Source organism: Pollachius pollachius (genome assembly GCF_949987615.1).
Source record: "Pollachius pollachius genome assembly, chromosome: 3".
NCBI classification, from domain to species: Eukaryota; Metazoa; Chordata; class Actinopteri; order Gadiformes; family Gadidae; genus Pollachius; species Pollachius pollachius.
Window position 1 is genome coordinate 7,109,334 of NC_136936.1, and position 17,940 is coordinate 7,127,273.

At 42.9% G+C, this 17,940-nt stretch overlaps 3 protein-coding genes across 4 annotated transcripts; 1 reads left to right on the forward strand and 2 right to left on the reverse strand.

Annotated features, from left to right (window-relative positions):
- Window positions 1-603: 603 nt before the first annotated feature.
- LOC307072935 (E3 ubiquitin-protein ligase TRIM39-like) lies at window positions 604-2,226 on the reverse strand (the record flags this gene model as incomplete). Its single annotated transcript, XM_079732516.1, has 1 exon — window positions 604-2,226. One exon carries the CDS (start codon window positions 2,224-2,226, stop codon window positions 604-606), a length of 1,623 nt encoding a protein of 540 aa, XP_079588642.1.
- Window positions 2,227-7,705: 5,479 nt separating this feature from the next.
- LOC307072931 (E3 ubiquitin-protein ligase TRIM39-like) lies at window positions 7,706-10,398 on the reverse strand. 2 transcript variants are annotated; one of them, XM_079732512.1, is made up of 3 exons: window positions 10,276-10,398; window positions 8,736-10,171; window positions 7,706-8,239 (listed from the first exon to the last, which is right to left on the reverse strand). In XM_079732512.1, the coding sequence occupies exons 2-3, from the start codon at window positions 10,167-10,169 to the stop codon at window positions 8,048-8,050; spliced, it is 1,626 nt and encodes a 541-aa protein (XP_079588638.1). In that variant the 5' UTR covers window positions 10,170-10,171; window positions 10,276-10,398; the 3' UTR covers window positions 7,706-8,047. The 2 variants fall into 2 exon arrangements, with proteins under 2 accessions (XP_079588638.1, XP_079588637.1); XM_079732511.1 differs by lacking the exon at window positions 7,706-8,239 and having other exon boundaries at window positions 8,373-10,171.
- Window positions 10,399-14,102: 3,704 nt separating this feature from the next.
- LOC307072933 (E3 ubiquitin-protein ligase TRIM39-like) lies at window positions 14,103-16,059 on the forward strand. The gene is made up of 2 exons (XM_079732514.1): window positions 14,103-14,132; window positions 14,241-16,059. Exon 2 carries the CDS (start codon window positions 14,243-14,245, stop codon window positions 15,866-15,868), a length of 1,626 nt encoding a protein of 541 aa, XP_079588640.1. The 5' UTR covers window positions 14,103-14,132; window positions 14,241-14,242; the 3' UTR covers window positions 15,869-16,059.
- Window positions 16,060-17,940: the final 1,881 nt, after the last annotated feature.

A 17,940-nucleotide genomic window follows, 5' to 3' on the forward strand; every position in this document is an offset into this window, starting at 1 on the left:
GAAGAGAAGAGAGGAAAGAGAGAGGAGAAACTAAGAAGAAAGGATGGAGAGGAGAGGAGAGGAGAGCTGACAAGACAAAGTCACGGTACTCACACACATGGGGGGAATCTTTACATGTAATAACTGTGAGCTTTGTGTAAGTGTGTAACACATGTAAGGTTGTTGTATGGTGGACATTAAAAGTAAATTGACTCATGAGCTCTTAATCCATTTTTATTGAAATCAAAAATGTGCTTTTACATTTGATTGTGTTGTCATTCATGATTCTGAAGTATAAACTAACAGTTATGTTTAGATGGTTATGATACACACATTAAACCTCAAACTGTGCTGTACGTTACTGCAACCATTAACAAATGTATAGCAGTAAACCTTTAAAAGGCTTGAGAAAACAGACAATGAAGAATAAAATGTTATCTAATCATTTACAATGGTTTATCATTTATAATAATCAGGCTTCACTTCCACTGAATTTCTCCTTGTTAAATGACAGCAGTACAACATTAAAGCAGTTCTCTCAGATCTCACATGGTACAGATTCTAATTCAGGAAACAACATTAGTTGTTTTGGTTGTTTGATTATTTTGTTATCAAACAAAGGTCCTAGTCTGTTTGATTGACAGGTGAGATCATCAGGGGGGCAGAGTTTTTACCAAAATCACATGTAAGTGGATTGAGGAGTGGATGGAGAGGCTCACTAAAGGTGCAGCCAGTAGCAGAGTAGATATGAACCCTGGCTTCCACATCATAGAAGGAGACCAGACCCTCATCATAATCAACAAACACCCCCACCTTCTGGAGCTCAGCTCTCGGACAGAGACGGACAGAAGGGTCATCATTAAATACCAACCCATCCGTGCCATAGTTAAGAGTCCAGTAACCTGTCTCAGGGGTCCACATGGTCTCACCTATTCTGTTGATGGACTTTCTGGCCACTCCTAAACACCATCCACTCTTGTCTTTAACCTGGACCTCAAAGTAAAATCTCCCTGAGGAAAACCTCTGCCTCGTGAGAACATGTGCACAATGTGTAAATCTCTTAGGGTTGTCTGTTAGTTTCTTCCATAGACCTCCATCATGAACTTGTTTTCCATCCTTAGACAGGCTGAGACGGGGATGAGCTGTATCAGGATCCAGAGTCACATCTACTTCATACTGCTGTACCCACTTCAGTTCAGCATCACGCAGCTTCTTCATCTCCATGTTCAGTGTCTCCTCCAGCTGATCCAGGGATCTCCTCAAGGTCCCTACGAATGACGGAGGACGGACCTCCACTGTCGTCCAGTCCCTGGGGTGTGGAGGATTCTTCAGGGATCTAAAAGTCTTGAGGAAGTGGAGGTGGTCTTTAGTGTGTGAGAGCTGCTTCACCTCTGAGTTTCTATTGGTCAGATCTTCTATTTCCTGCTCCAGCTCTTTGATGAGGTCTTCAGCTTGTTTCTCTGTGGATTTCAGTTTCTCTTTAACCGTTCGGTAGAATTCATTTCTGCACTTTTCAATTCGGCACATCAGAGCTGTGAGAACCTGCACACCATTCGCTATCTCTCTGTCTGCGTCTTTCTTGTTCATATCTACTGTATCTTTGATCTCCTTAATCTTTATTTTTCTCTCCTGGATCATCTGCTGAACTTCTGTCACAATCTTCCCCAGTTGGGCCTTCTTCACGCCATATTCTTCCTTTAGAGGTACAACAGGATGGGACTTGTGGTCTGTCTCTCTGCAGAACTGACACACATACACCTGTTCAGTCTGGCAGAAGAGCTCCAGAAGTCGGTCGTGTTTCTTACACAACCTGTCTTCCAGACGGTCCATAGGCTTGACCAGCTGATGTTTCTTCAGGACTGCGACACTCTGATGTGGCTCCAGGTGGGTTTGGCAGAAAGACATAAGACAAACTAGGCAGGACTTCATGGCCTTCAGCTGGGTCCCAGTACAGACGTCACAGGGAACTTCTCCTGGTTCAACACGAGGCTGCTCTTTTACTCTCACGGACGTTCCAAACCGATCAACCATCTCCGATAAGAGGGTATTGATCCGTAAATCAGGTCTTGTGTCAACAAGCTTGTTGCAAACAGGACATTTGTACCGGACTTGTTCATCCCAATACTTTGTGATACAGGTTCTGCAGAAGTTGTGTCCACATGGTGTGTCAACCGGGCTGCTGAGCACATCCAGACAGATGGAACATGAAAAGTTCTCCTCAGACCAGGAAGTGTTAGCAGAGGCCATTCCTAAACACAGACGACAAGGTTTATGTATTGAGCAAGTCCATTATTCTTTTAATTCCATAAGGGGAAAAGTGGTTTTAACTTCTTTAAAAGTTGTGCTGTTTTACTCACTTCGTTGTGGTTTCTGTCTGACGGAGAATGTTGTTTATCGCCTGAACGACAGAACTGCTTCCACTTCGGGTGGCTTTGGCTTCTTTGAACCTCAACAAAACGTCCTCTCCTCTCCTTGCCTAACACCCAGCTCCTCCCCTAACCTCACGTGTGCGTGCGTGTGTGCGTGCGTTCGTGGGTGTGTGTGTGTGTGTGTGTGTGTTAGATAAATAACCCCCCCCATTGTAGCACCTGTGACCCCATGACTTGGTCATGAGGGAAACAACTGAGGGGAAGGGAAATGTTATTCAGTGGACAATGTGAGAGCAGCTGGATGATCTTGAATTTGCGGATGATAAAGATCTCCTTTCACATACACAGACACTAATGCAGGAGAAGACAGACAGACTTTCATAAACTGCAATAAAACTCGGCCTCACTCGCAATATAAAAAAAACACAAGTGATGAAGATCCTCTCGAAAACCAGAAACCCCATCTTCTTGAACAGCACTGCCCTAGAGGAGGTAGAAGCTTTCACCTACCTAGGCAGTGTTGTGGATACCACCGGAGGGAGAGATGCCGACATTAAAGCAGAATTAACAAGGCTAGAGTGGTGTTTAACATGCTCTGAAATATCTGGAGCTCAAAAATCATCTCCACCAACACTAAGATACACATCTTCAAGTCCAACGTGATACAAGTGATGCTGTATGGATCCGAAACATGGAGGACAACAAAACACACAACACACAGGCTGCCAACATTCATCAACACCTGCCTCAGAAGGACATTAAACATCTGGTTGAAAGAAAAAGTCACCAATGTGGACCTGTGGAAAAGAACAAAACAAGACCCCATAGACTTACAAATCCGAAAGAGAGAGTGGAGTTGGATTGGCCACACCCTCAGAAAACCTGCCACAAACATCCCCCGACATGCCCTAAATCGGAACCCCCAAGGGAAAAGGAAGAGAGGTCGCCCCAGGAACAGCTGGTGAAGATATTCGTCAGCGGCCTATATACCCAAGAGGAGCAAAGGGCTTAATCAATCAAATCATTGTAGCACCCGCTTCGAATGCTATCACTCACTAGACTGGACATTATCACGTGGTTATCAGCCCCATTCTATCGAGTAAAAACGTTCAAGGGTGGTTGCAGGAGGCAACCCACGTCAGTCCTTTAACTAAAAACACTAGCAGCACTATGAGTATAAACGTCATGTAAGGATGAGTGGACATTTGGTGGAACACTTATTCAACAATCCTTGTTGTTAGACATGTTTTATTTTATTTATTCCACTAAGAAAATCCTTAAAGTCAGGAGAATGCCTGACAGAAATGTCTAGGATAAGATTAGCCGGTTTCACGTTATGAGGAATGCGAAACCAATGTTCAGCTTTGAGTCTTTGAGCAAGCTTTGGTTAAAGTGCACTCATAATATAATCCTATTTTACCCCTAGAGATTTCTCTCTCTCTCTCTCTCTCTCTCTCTCTCTCTCTCTCTCTCTCTCTCTCTCTCTCTCTCTGACACACGCACACACACAAACACATTCCCTGTTAACTGTGTTCTAACTATTTAAACTAAAACTTTAAAAGTTTGATCCGTGCATTTCAATTTTCAAAGAAGAAGTTAACAGTCCTTAAACATTCATCAAAAAAAGGAACTGTTTCAAAGACATAAGTGTAAATGTAAGTCCTCATATAGACTGGTGTTTTCTCTACGGGCATAAGATTCAAAAATCCTTAAAAGAAAAAAAAGAAAGAAAATACAGCCTACCAAATAAGGACTTGATGAAAACAATCAAAGGGCATTTAGTGTGGCGATGGTGGAGCGGGTGGAGGACAGGTCCTCGGTGAGGGTGGGGGGAGGTGTTGTTGGGCTTTTTGGAGAGCACCATGGGGGACCACTACGGAGGAAGACAAGAAGTAAAGAGTAAATGCCACTAATAAAATATGATTAAAAGAACTACAGCGTACTCCTCGATAGACTGGGCGGCTGGTAAACACATGACTCCTGCCGTCTCCTGCCACATCATGGCAGTACTGACTGAATTAAAATGGAATAATGCCGTATTTTTCCAGATTGCAGTCAAAGGGCAGACAATTAGCTTTGCTCAAGACTTGACAGAGTGAGCGCCATTTGTTCACCAACACCGGTGCTGGGGGGGAAAGGGCCGCTACGAGATGGCAGCTATGACAATGTTTGGCTCATACAATGCATGCACTATTTCCTCTTAAAAGGTGATTATTGATGTAAATTATTTGAGTCCATGCTTTTTCTGATGACAGGTTTCAAGCTAACAACAGTTATGAATGGTTTCTTCTCCACACAGTGGACAACACCATATAAGGTTTCATGAGTTTGTAGATAAGTTAAACACTACAAACATGTCTTTCTCTGTTAAATTTCCTCCGGAGAAAATATTACCTCAGGGGTAGTATTTCTTCAGGAGAGTTTCAGGGTACAAATGTCAGGATATGTTGTCCAGACTTATGGCCCATCAGGAGAATATCAGGAGAATATCAAAACTTACACGTATGTCTGAAAGCAGCTATTGAATTTCCTCACCTTTGCTCAGAATATATCATTATGGAAAGGTTCCCTACCAAGAAATAATACTTCTTTCTTTTTTCACTTTATCCCATCGGTTTTCTATTGTGTTTAACAAAGTGTCAGTCACGGAAGAGTATAGCCCTGAATTGTCATTGTTGGATAGGATATTGCCCTATTGTCATACAATCTCAACACTCTTTCACCGAAATCGGCCAGAAAACACTATGCATTCAAAAGTCCAAGACAACAAAATCTCCTTTCTTCAACTCTCACTCAAATTTTCACTGTTCTATTCCTGCAACTCAACTCTCACAGAACTTATCAATGGGACTTGGTTGGACGACAAATCCAGACGTTTTTCCTTTAACACATTCTGTCCAATAGGGCTAATGCAATCCTTATGGCCCAATGCACTGCCAGTTGCTGTTGCTCGCCGGCTTCCAGCAAAATATCTATTTGGCACAAGTTAATAGTTTTTTCATCATTAATTAAATATTAGTTGTTTGCATAACCCTAACCCAACCCTAACACACGACCCTAACCCTAACCATAACACATGAGCCTTACCCTAACACACGACCCTAAACCTAACCCTAGCCAGCGATACTCTGGTCAGTGAAAAAAAACTATTAACTTGGGCCAAATAGATACTTCAGAAACAATTAACAAAGGGTTAGGTAATGACTAGTTTGCTATTTATTATGGCACCTTAATATTAAGTGTTACCATAGATATATATATACAGTGGGGCAAAAAAGTATTTAGTCAGCCACCAATTGTGCAAGTTCTCCCACTTAAAAAGATGAGAGAGGCCTGTAATTTTCATCATAGGTATACCTCAGCTATGAGAGACAAAATGAAAAAAAAAATCTCGAAAATCACATTGTCTGATTTTTAAAGAATTTATTTGCAAATTATGGTGGAAAATAACTATTTGGTCAATAACAAAAGGTCATCTCAATACTTTGTTACATGCCCTTTGTTGGCAATGACAGAGGTCAAACGTTTTCTGTAAGTCTTTACAAGGTTTTCACACACTGCTGCTGGTATTTTGGCCCATTCCTCCATGCAGATCTCCTCTAGAGCAGTGATGTTTTTGAGCCTTTGCTGGGCAACACAGACTTTCAACTCCCTCCAAAGATTTTCTATGGGGTTGAGATCTGGAGACTGGCTAGGCCACTCCAGGACCTTGAAATGCTTCTTAAGAAGCCACTCCTTCGTTGCCCGGGCGGTGTGTTTGGGGTCATTGTCATGCTGAAAGACCCAGCCACGTTTCATCTTCAGTGCCCTTGCTGATGGAAGGAGGTTTTCACTCAAAATCTCACGATACATGGCCCCAATCATTCTTTCCGTCACACGGATCAGACGTCCTGATCCCTTGGCAGAAAAACAGCCCCAAAGCATGATGTTTCCACCCCCATGCTTCACTGTAGGTATGGTGTTCTTTGGATGCAACTCAGCATTCTTTCTCATCCAAACACGACGAGTTGAGTTTTTACCAAAAAGTTCTATTTTGGTTTCATCTGACCATATGACATTCTCCCAATCCTGTTCTGGATCATCCAAATGCTCTCTAGCAAACTTCAAACGGGCCCGGACATGCACTGGCTTTAGCAGGGGGACACGTCTGGCACTGCAGGATTTGAGTCCCTGGCGGCGTAGTTTGTTAGTGATGGTAGCCTTTGTTACTTTGGTCCCAGCTCTCTGGAGGTCATTCACTAGGTCCCCCCGTGTGGTTCTGGGATTTTTGTTCACCGTTCTTGTGATCATTTTGACCCCACAGGGTGAGATCTTGCGTGGAGCCCCAGATCGAGGGAGATTATCAGTGGTCTTGTATGCATTCCATTTCCTAATAATTGCTCCCACAGTTGATTTCTTCACACCAAGCTGCTTACCTATTGCAGATTCAGACTTCCCAGCCTGGTGCAGGTCTACAATTGTGTTTCTGGTGTCCTTTGACAGCTCTTTGGTCTTGGTCATAGTGGAGTTTGGAGTGTGACTGTTTGAGGTTGTGGACAGGTGTCTTTTATACTGATAAGGAGTTCAAACAGGTGCAATTAATACAGGTAACAAGTGGAGGACAGAGGAGCCTCTTAAAGAAGAAGTTACAGGTCTGTGACAGCCAGAAATCTTGCTGGTTTGTAGGTGACCAAATACTTATTTTCCACCATAATTTGCAAATAAATTCTTAAAAAATCAGACAATGTGATTTTCTGGATTTTTTTTTTTCATTTTGTCTCATAGCTGAGGTTTACCTATGATGAAAATTACAGGCCTCTCTCGTCTTTTTAAGTGGGAGAACTTGCACAATTGGTGGCTGACTAAATACTTTTTTGCCCCACTGTATATATATATATATATATATATATATATATATATATATATATATATATATGTGTGTGTGTACATATATACGACAATTGAAAATATTTATGTTGAAAAACGTATAAGTTGTATATCTCTATATTTATGTTATAAAGACTGATATATACCAGTCGAGGGAGTGATTGGGAGTACGCCTCCGTCTTTTTCTGGGATTTTATTTTGTAAAGTTTGCATCGTTTGAAGAACTAGAGTATCCCCTGGCGGCAAAAGTGGGTCACACACACACACACACACACACACACACACACACACACACACACACACACACACACACACACACACACACACACACACACACACACACACACACACACAACATACATACGTTACTGAGAATGTAGATATTTTACTGAATACATATGTAATGAATGCATGTGAAAATGTACCTATTTCACAGAAAATGTCCACTTTCTACTTTTTACATTTTTTTTATTCAAATCTGAAAAGTGTACAAACATTTGAATGTGTTGTTATACATTATTCGGAAAAATAATCCTCAAAAATTGTTTTGTTAAAAATAATCTATTAATTAAAATGCACTTTTCACATTTTCAACATGTAACTTCACTGCAACCTTTAACCATTTGAAATCAGTGAAATCCAGGAGAAAACAGACATTGAACCACAGAGTCATTTTATAATTTATAATAGGTTACATTATGTTTGTTTTATGTTAGTTGCTTAATGAAATTCTCCAACAGTATGATATGAATACAGTTCTCTCAGATCTCACATAGTAGAGATTCTAATTCAGGTAACATTAGTTGCTGGATTATTTTAATATCAAACAAATCCTAGTCTGTTTGATTGACAGGTGAGATGATCAGGGGGGCAGAGATTAAACCTTCATATATAGAGTAACCTGGGCAGAGGATTGGATAGAGAGGCTCACTAAAGCTGCAGCCAGTAGCAGAGTAGATATGAACCCTGGCTTCCACATCATAGAAGGAGACCAGACCCTCATCGTAATCAACAAAAACCCCCACCTTCTGGAGCTCAGCTCTCAGAGGGAGACAGACTGAAGGGTTATCATTAAATATAACCCTATCCTTATAGGAGTGAAGAGTCCAGTAACCCGTCTCAGGAGTCCACGTGTTCTCACCTATTCTGTTGATGGACTCTTGGGCCACTCCTAAATACCATCCACTCTTGTCTTTAACCTGGACCTCAAAGTAAAATCGCCCTGAGGAGAAACTCTGTCTTGTGAGGACAAATATATAATTTGTAAACAACATTAAAGCGGTTCTCTCAGATCTCTTATAGTAGAGGTTTTAATTCAGGAAACAACATTAGTTGTTTTGGTTGTTTATTAGTTGTTTTTTTTTGTTCACAGTTTATAGTTTTATAATGATAGAAGCCTGGGCAGAGGAATGGATAGAGAGGCTCACTAAATATGCAGCCAGTAGCAGAGTAGATATGAACCCTGGCTTCCACATCATAGAAGGAGACCAGACCCTCATCATAATCAACAAACACCCCCACCTTCTGGAGCTCAGCTCTCAGACGGAGATGGACAGAAGGGTTGTCTCTAAATACCAACCCATCCTTGTAGTAGTGAAGAGTCCAGTAACCTGTCTCAGGGGTCCACCTGGTCTCACCTATTCTGTCGATAGACTCTTTGGCCACTCCTAACCACCATCCAGTCTTGTCTTTAACCTGGACCTCAAAGTAAAATCGCCCTGAGGAGAAACTCTGTCTTGTAAGGACACATACATACTTTGTAAATCTCTTAGGGTTGTCAGGGAGTTTCTTCACCACACCTCCACGATGTACTTGTTTCCCATCCTCAGACAGGATTAGACAGCAATGAGCTGTATCAGGATCCAGAGTCACATCTACTTCAGACTGCTGGACCCTATTCAGTTCAGCATCACGCAGCTTCTTCATCTCCATGTTCAGTGTCTCCTCCAGCTGATCCAGGGATTTTCTCAAGGTCCCTACGTATGTCAGAGGACGGACCTCCACTGTCTTCCAGTCCCTGGTGTGTGGAGGATTCTTCAGGGATCTGAATGTCTGGAGGAAGTTGAGGTGGTCTTTAGTGTGTGAGAGCTGTTTCACCTCTGAGCTTCTATTGGTCAGATCTTCTATTTCCTTCTCCAGCTCTTTGATGAGGTCTTCAGCTTGTTTCTCAGTGGATTTCAGTCTCTCTTTAACCATTCGGTTGAGATCATCCTGGCACTTTTCAATGCAGCGCTTCAAAGTAGTGATGACATGCAAACCATCGGCTATCTCTCGGTCTGCGTCTGCTTTGCTGTGTTTAACTGTGTCTTTAATCTCCTGAATATTATTTCGTTGCTCCCGGATCATCTGCTGAACTTCAGCCTCTATCTTCCCCAGCTGGGCCATCTTCACTTCATATTCCTCCTTTAGAGGTACAATAGGATGGGACTTGTGGTCTGTCTCTGTGCAGAACTGACATACAGGCACCTGTTCAAACTTGCAGAAGAGCTCCAGAAGTCGTTCGTGTTTCTTACACAACCTGTCTTCCAGACGGTCCATAGGCTCGACCAGACGGTGGTTCTTTAGGACTGCGACTCTCTGATGTGGCTCCAGATGGGTTTGGCAGAAAGACATAAGACACACTAGGCAGGACTTCACGGCCTTCAGCTGGGTCCCAGTACAGACATCACAGGGAACTTCTCCTGGTTCAACACAAGGCTGCTCTTTTACTCTTATGGACCTTCCAAACCGATCAACCATCTCCGATAAGAGGGTATTGATCCGTAAATCAGGTCTTGTGTCAAAAAGCTTGTTGCAAACAGGACATTTGTACCGGACCTGTTCATCCCAGTACTTTGTGATACAGGTTCTGCAGAAGTTGTGTCCACATGGTGTGGTAACTGGGCTGCTGAGCACATCCAGACAGATGGAACATGAAAAGTTCTCCTCAGACCAGGAAGTGTTCGCAGAGGCCATTCCTAAACACAGACAACAAGGTTTATGTATTGAGCAAGTCCATCATTCTTTTAATTCCAATAAAAAGTGGTTTTAACTTCTCTAAAAGTTTTGCTGTTTTACTCACTTTGTTGTGGTTTCTGTCTGACGGAGAACGTTCTTTCATGCCTGAATGACAGAACTGCTTCCACTTCGGCTGGCTTTGGTTTCTTTGAACCTTAAGTTTCTTTTGCTGAACAAAACATCCTCTCCTCTCGTCCCCTAATGCCTGGCTCCTCCCCTAACTCCTAGCTCCTTCCCCTAGGCACATAGCTGCACTGCATTCATGCACTCTGTAGAAATAATTTACTAGCTATATGGGGAGGTCTGACGGTATCACCAGACATTGAAAATTAGTTTAAAATACAGTCGTGTGAAGAGAGAGGAGTTAAAACACATCTACATTAATTGAAGCACCCCCTAGAGGACAAAGGTCAACAAATGTAAGGATTGTCCCCATGTCAAAACCGTTTGGCCCTGACAGACAATCAAACTTGATGTAAAAAACAGGCCAAACAGGAAGTAAGCCCATTTCTCAGCAGCCCTGTGACCAAACTTCTCTGCAGCCCTGTGACCAAACTCGGTATGTAGACCGATGACATTGTAATGGGGACGCTCAATGAATTTCATGACCTTTGTCCTCTGGGGGGTGCTGTAATTAATGAAGATGTGTTTTAACTCCTCTCTCTTCCCATGAGTATATTTCAAACTTATTTTCAATGTTTGGTGATACTGACAGACCTCTTTATGTAGCTAATAAATTATTTGTCATGGAAACATCAGAATTTGGCCGCCATTTTGAAAGTTGTGAAAAATCAATAGTACATATCCACAGGCCACAAATTCTGTCCAATCTTCATGAAACTTGCCCGATATGATCTTCAGACCAAGCTGAACATATGCATCAAACAGCTTTGAAAATTCAAAATCGTTTGGCCGTGAAAGCCAATCAAACTTGACGTAAAAACAGGCCAAACAGGAAGTAAGCCCATTTCTCAGCAACTCTTTAACATATCATAGCCAAACACGCCAAACAGGAAATAAGACAATTTCTCAGCAGCCCTTTGACATATCATAACCAAACTTGGTACAGAGGACTAGTCTTTTCTGGGAACATCTCAGCTTACTTAAAAATATCTTACATTTTTAGAAACCTAGTAATCCAGCACTTTGACTATTTTGTTTTTGCTGTAATTATTTTTATTTATTATTTATTATTTTTAAATATTTTTTTGCTGTAGTCTATTAAATCAAATTCCAAATGACTAAATGTAATGTTACTGTAGCCTATTTATTGGTATTTGAACGCCCTTCACATTTGACTATCAACTATCGCATCAATTCCCTTCACAGAACGATGACTGAACAGAGTTGATCTACACCAGTTTCCTATTCCCCATCCACCCTGAGGATCCCTGGCTACACCTGCACACCAATCTACACCAAACATAAACGAAACATAACCATGCAGAGCTCCAACTCCAACGCCTACTAAACACCATACTGATGACCAGTTATGCCAGTAACATGTTACTGGCCTCGGACCACTTTTTTCAGTAACAAGTAATCTAACGCGTTACTATTTCCAAACCAGTAATCAGATTAAAGTTAATAAATCACGTAATGTCCATGGAGGCGGGGGTTCACCTCTTTCTGTTCTCATTGGTTGTGTTCATTGACAGGCAGTTACAACATCAGTCATATATTGTCCACGGCCCATGGAGGCGGGGGTTCCGTCTCTTTCCAGTGTTCTGATTGGCTGCTCTGTTGATCGACAGGCGGGAGCCGCATCAGCCAGGCGGTGGCGGGGGCCCACGAGGGCGGGGTCTTCTCCCTGCTGGTGCTGAAGGACGGCACCATGGTGTCTGGGGGGGGGAAGGACCGCCGGGTGGTGCTGTGGGACCACGACTACACCAAGCAGTCGGAGATGGAGGTGAGCTGGAGGCGGGCTACAGTCAGGGCCGTTCCTTATCGAAGAGCAGTCCTCTGGCATGATTGATGGCCCAACCATTATGGTTGAAGATTTTTCTTCAATGCATACAGCTGTAAGAAAAGGGATGCATGTTGAAATGTTTCTAAGCTGTCTGTCTGTCTGTCCAGGTGGGGGAGCCTCTGGGCCCCGTGAGGGCTCTGTCCGAGGGGAAACCAGGGGAGCTCTTCGTTGGCACCACCAAGAACGCCATCGTCAGAGCCGCCTTCCCCGACACACTCACCCCCATCGTTCAGGTACTCACTCACTCACTCACTCACTCACTCTATGATTCAATTGTCCCTCATTTCTGTACTTTAATACAGTCATTTGTATATTTTTGTTTGTGTGTTGCCCTTTCACAGAGTGAAGACAAATCATACCTCAACACAGCTAGGGTTGAATGCTAAAAAGACTACATTATATAACATAACTATTCAATTATTTCAATGTGCCAAAGGGTTAACTTGGCTATCGAATCAAAACAGAAATAGTTTTCATTTGGGCAGTCTTTGGCATACTTTCTGAGTGTAGTGTAACCAGGCTGTACTGCATGTGTGTGTTGTTTCAAGGGCACACAGATGAACTGTGGGGTCTGGACGTCCATCCGTCCATGGAGCAGTTCATCACCTGTCCCCAGGACAAACTGGTGCAGCTCGGGGACACCAACTCCCACCAGCCCCTCTGGAGCAAGGCCATTGATGTGAGCCAACAGGAAGAGAGATGCTATTTATTTATTTTTTTCACTCAATATACAAACTCATTTGTATTTCATTGGTTAACTAATGATGTAAATATGTCAAAGACAGACTTACTGGAATGACAAAGTGTGCAATGAGCTAAGGTAGCATACCTCCATGTAATGCAGGACCAAGGCAGGTCTGCAGGATTCCACCCCAGTGGAGGTGTCGTGGCAGTGGGCACCATGAGTGGCAGGTAACACCCCCTCCCCCATGTCTGCAAACTCAGAGGGACATATTAGGTAAAAACTTTAGAAAAATTGTGTGTGTGTGTGTGTGTGTGTGTGTGTGTGTGTGTGTGTGTGTGTGTGTGTGTGTGTGTGTGTGTGTGTGTGTGTGTGTGTGTGTTGCAGATGGTTGGTGCTGGACACTGACACCAGAGACTTGGTTTCTATGCACACCGATGGAAATGAAATCATTTCCAACATAAAGCACTCTCCAGGTAAAATACTAAATACTACTACGAGAACATTAATTACACCACTCTTCATATGGCTCGCTCTCTCGCTCTCTTATGCTCTCTCTCTCTCATGTTCTCTCTCTCTCGCTCTCTCATGTTCTCTCTCTCTCTCTCTCATGTTCTCTCTCTCGCTCTCTTATATTCTCTCTCTCCCATGTTCTGTTTCGCGAGTGAGCTCTCACTCACTCACTCTCTCTCGCTCACTCGCTCTCTCTCAACTTCCAAGTTAACTCGAAGATTCCTTTGCCCATAGCTTCCATAGTTCCATAGTTCCCATGACAACTTTGTTTACATCTACGCCGTCACCGAGAACGGCAGGAAGTGCAGCCGTGCCGGAAAATACTCGCTGAAAAAACGTTCTAATTAATCATAATCCATTAACAATAATCGTCCTTTTTCCGTCTTTGTTTAGGAATCCTTTTGACTGTGATACACTGATAAAGGGTTCAATGTGATGGGGAAAGGGCGCATCTGAAATAGAAGATAAAGTAGAGATTGAAACGATAATGGACCCATTCTCCTGTGGTTCTTCCAGGGCCACTTCAGCTTTGTGACTCATCTTGACTGGTCGCAGGACAGCCACTACCTGGTCACCAACTCAGGAGACTATGAGATCCTCTTCTGTGAGTCAAAAATCCTCTCACGTTCTCTTAATTATTAATCTAACACACACACACACGCAAGCACGGACACCAAACCAAAGCCAACCGAAGTGGAAGCAGTTCTGTCGTTCAGGCAAAAAATAACATTCTCCGTCAGACAGAAACCACAACAAAGTGAGTAAAACAGCACAACATTTAGAGAAGTTAAAACTACTTTTCCCGTTATGGAATTAAAAGAATAATGGACTTGCTCAATACATTAACCTTGTCATCTGTGTTTAGGAATGGCCTCTGCTAACACTTCCTGGTCTGAGGAGAACTTTTCATGTTCCATCTGTCTGGATGTGCTCAGCAGCCCAGTTACCACACCATGTGGACACAACTTCTGCAGAACCTGCATCACAAAGTACTGGGATGAACAGGTCCGGTACAAATGTCCTGTTTGCAACAAGCTTTTTGACACAAGACCTGATTTACGGATCAATACCCTCTTATCTGAGATGGTTGATCGGTTTGGAACGTCCATAAGAGTAAAAGAGCAGCCTCGTGTTGAACCAGGAGAAGTTCCCTGTGACGTCTGTACTGGGACCCAGCTGAAGGCCGTGAAGTCCTGCCTAGTGTGTCTTATGTCTTTCTGCCAAAACCACCTGGAGCCACATCAGAGAGTCGCAGTCCTGAAGAAACATCGGCTAATCGAGCCTATGGACCGTCTGGAAGACAGGTTGTGTAAGAAACACAAACAACTTTTGGAGCTCTTCTGCCAGGCTGAACAGGTGTATGTGTGTCAGTTCTGCACAGAGACAGACCACAAGTACCATCCTGTTGTACCTCTAAAGGAAGAATATGGCGTGAAGACAGCCCAGCTGGGGAAGATTGTGTCTGAAGTTCAGCAGATGATCCAGGAGAAAAAAATAAAGATTAAGGAGATCAAAGATACAGTAGATATGACCAAAAAAGACGCAGACAGAGAGATAGCAAATGGTGTGCAGGTTCTCACAGCTCTGCTGTGCCGAATTGAAAAGTGCCGAGATGAATTCTACCAAACGGTTAAAGAGAAACTGAAATCCACAGAGAAACAAGCTGAAGACCTCATCAAAGAGCTGGTGCAGGAAATAGAAGATCTGACCAATAGAAGCTCAGAGGTGAAGCAGCTCTCACACACTAAAGACCACCTCAACTTCCTCCAGACATTCAGATCCTTGATGAATCCTCCACCAACCAGGGACTGGACGACGGTGGAGGTCCGTCCTCCGACATACGTAGGGACCTTGAGGAGATCCCTGGATCAGCTGGAGGAGACACTGAACATGGAGATGAAGAAGCTGCGTGATGCTGAACTGAATAGGGTCCAGCAGTATGAAGTAGATGTGACTCTGGATCCTGATACAGCTCATCGCTGTCTAATCCTGTCTGAGGATGGGAAACAAGTACACAATGGAAGTGTGGTGAAGAATCTCCCAGACAACCCTAAGAGATTTACAAAGTATGTATGTGTCCTTACAAGACAGAGTTTCTCCTCAGGGCGATTTTACTTTGAGGTCCAGGTTAAAGACAAGACTGGATGGTGGTTAGGAGTGGCCAAAGAGTCTATCGACAGAATAGGTGAGACCAGGTGGACCCCTGAGACAGGTTACTGGACTCTTCACTACTACAAGGATGGGTTGGTATTTAGAGACAACCCTTCTGTCCATCTCCGTCTGAGAGCTGAGCTCCAGAAGGTGGGGGTGTTTGTTGATTATGATGAGGGTCTGGTCTCCTTCTATGATGTGGAAGCCAGGGTTCATATCTACTCTGCTACTGGCTGCATATTTAGTGAGCCTCTCTATCCATTCCTCTGCCCAGGCTTCTATCATTATAAAACTATAAACTGTGCCTCCCTGATCATCTCACCTGTCAATCAAACAGACTAGGAACTTTGTTTGATAATGAAATAATCAAACAACCAAAACAACTAATGTTGTTTCCTGAATTAAAATCTATACTATAACAGATCTGAGAGAACCGCTTTAATGTTGTACTCGTTTCATTTAACAAGGAGAAATTCAGTAGGAAGTGAACCCTTATTATTATAAATGATAAACCATTGTAAATGATTAGATAATTAATTTTATTCTTCATTGTCTGTTTTCTCCAGCCTTTTAAAGGTTTACTGATTGTTAATGCAGTTAATGCAGTTATTGCAGTTACGTAGAGCACGGTTTGAGGATTAATGTGTATATCATAATCATCTAAACATAACTGTTAATTTATACTTCAGAATCATGAATGACAACACAATCAAATGTAAAAACACATTTTTGATTTCAATAAAAATGGATTAAAAGCTGATGAGTTGATTTACTTATAATGTCCACCATACAACAACCTAACATGTGTTAACCACTTAGACAAAGCTCACAGTTACTACTCAGTTATGTAAAGATTCCCCCCATGTGTGTGAGTACCGTGACTTTGTCTTGTCAGCTCTCCTCTCTTCTCCATCCTTTCTTCTTAGTTTCTCCTCTCTCCTAACTCTCTTCTCTTACTCCTCTCTCCTATCTCTGCTCTCCTTTCTAGACCATCCAGGATTGTGTTAAGTATTCGCATACACATTACATGTGTATGCGAGACAATACACACACACACACACACACACACACACACACACACACACACACACACACACACACACACACACACACACACACACACACACACACACACAGGGCCCTACTTTAACGGTCTGAAACGCAAGTGAGAAGCGCCAAACGCAAGTAGCTTTGTGAGTGATTCTATGGCGATTTTGCTATTTTACCGGCGGATAAATGACTCTTGCGCCCGACGCAAATCTAAAAAGGGTTGGTCTGAAGTAGCCTATTACCCGTAGATGTGGTTTGGGCGTAACGTGCAATAAACCAATTAGATTGCCATCTCCCATCCCCTTTAAGAGCCATGAGCGCATCTGACGAGTTGATATTTCGACAGCGCGTTTGCAGTCTCCGATCAGACTGCAAACGCGAATTTGAGAGAATTTTGAACTTCAAATGGCTCAGTTTATGGCCAAATAATATGGCCTAATTCACACATGGAATAGCGTTTTCTTCCACAACTTCAGAAATACTGAGTCCTAAAATAAATTTCGGCAAAGACAACTTAACACACATATGATATGCGGTAACTGTGGTTCTATTTCATGATACTACGCAATACATTAACAAACGTCGTTTCTTACCAGTATTGTATGCATTATTGTTATTGACTTGTGTTCTGTAACATAATTCACACATTCATACCAACAGGCCACATATGCCCTTACCAATTAAAGAGGCTTCTTTCTCATCCTAGGGAGTGATCCTGAGCCTAGGGAGGCGTCCAGCTCATACGGGAAGCCGTTCATCATGTGTCAATTCTAGAGATACGAGCGGCCCAGGTGTTCGAGAAACCCAGACGCTCAAGGCCACAAAAAAAGTGTAAATCCCGCACATAGCCACAAGAGGTCAGCACAAAGCTACAAACCAAGTTACAATGCCAAGGCATAGTCGCAAGGGATCAGCGCAGAGTACACATACGGGTATCCAAGAAGTGGGAGTTCAGCACCAATCAGAGCACATAAATGAGTCACAACACAGCCCAGGGGGCAGAAAATTCCAGGCAGGCTATCCACGGATGCCCAGCTAAGCGTATCTCCACGCGTGCATAATACAATTCCTCTGCTTTTGCTTCATAGAGACTAGACCAAACCTTTACCAAATAAAGTGAGTTAAAAGTGATCCTGACTCGGCAAACTTTTTCCAAAAAGAACACGGCGGTTCCTAATATGTATGTGTCCCCCCGTTAATATACATTACCATGGACTGTATTATGCGTTACTGTTTAGTTTGCGTGTGTTTAAACAGACGGATGCACACAAGCGCGCCCGCATTCATTAATTATTTTACACATACACACACGCGCCCGCATTCAATCATTCTTTTCAACACTCACTCGCGGTAAATGTTTTCTC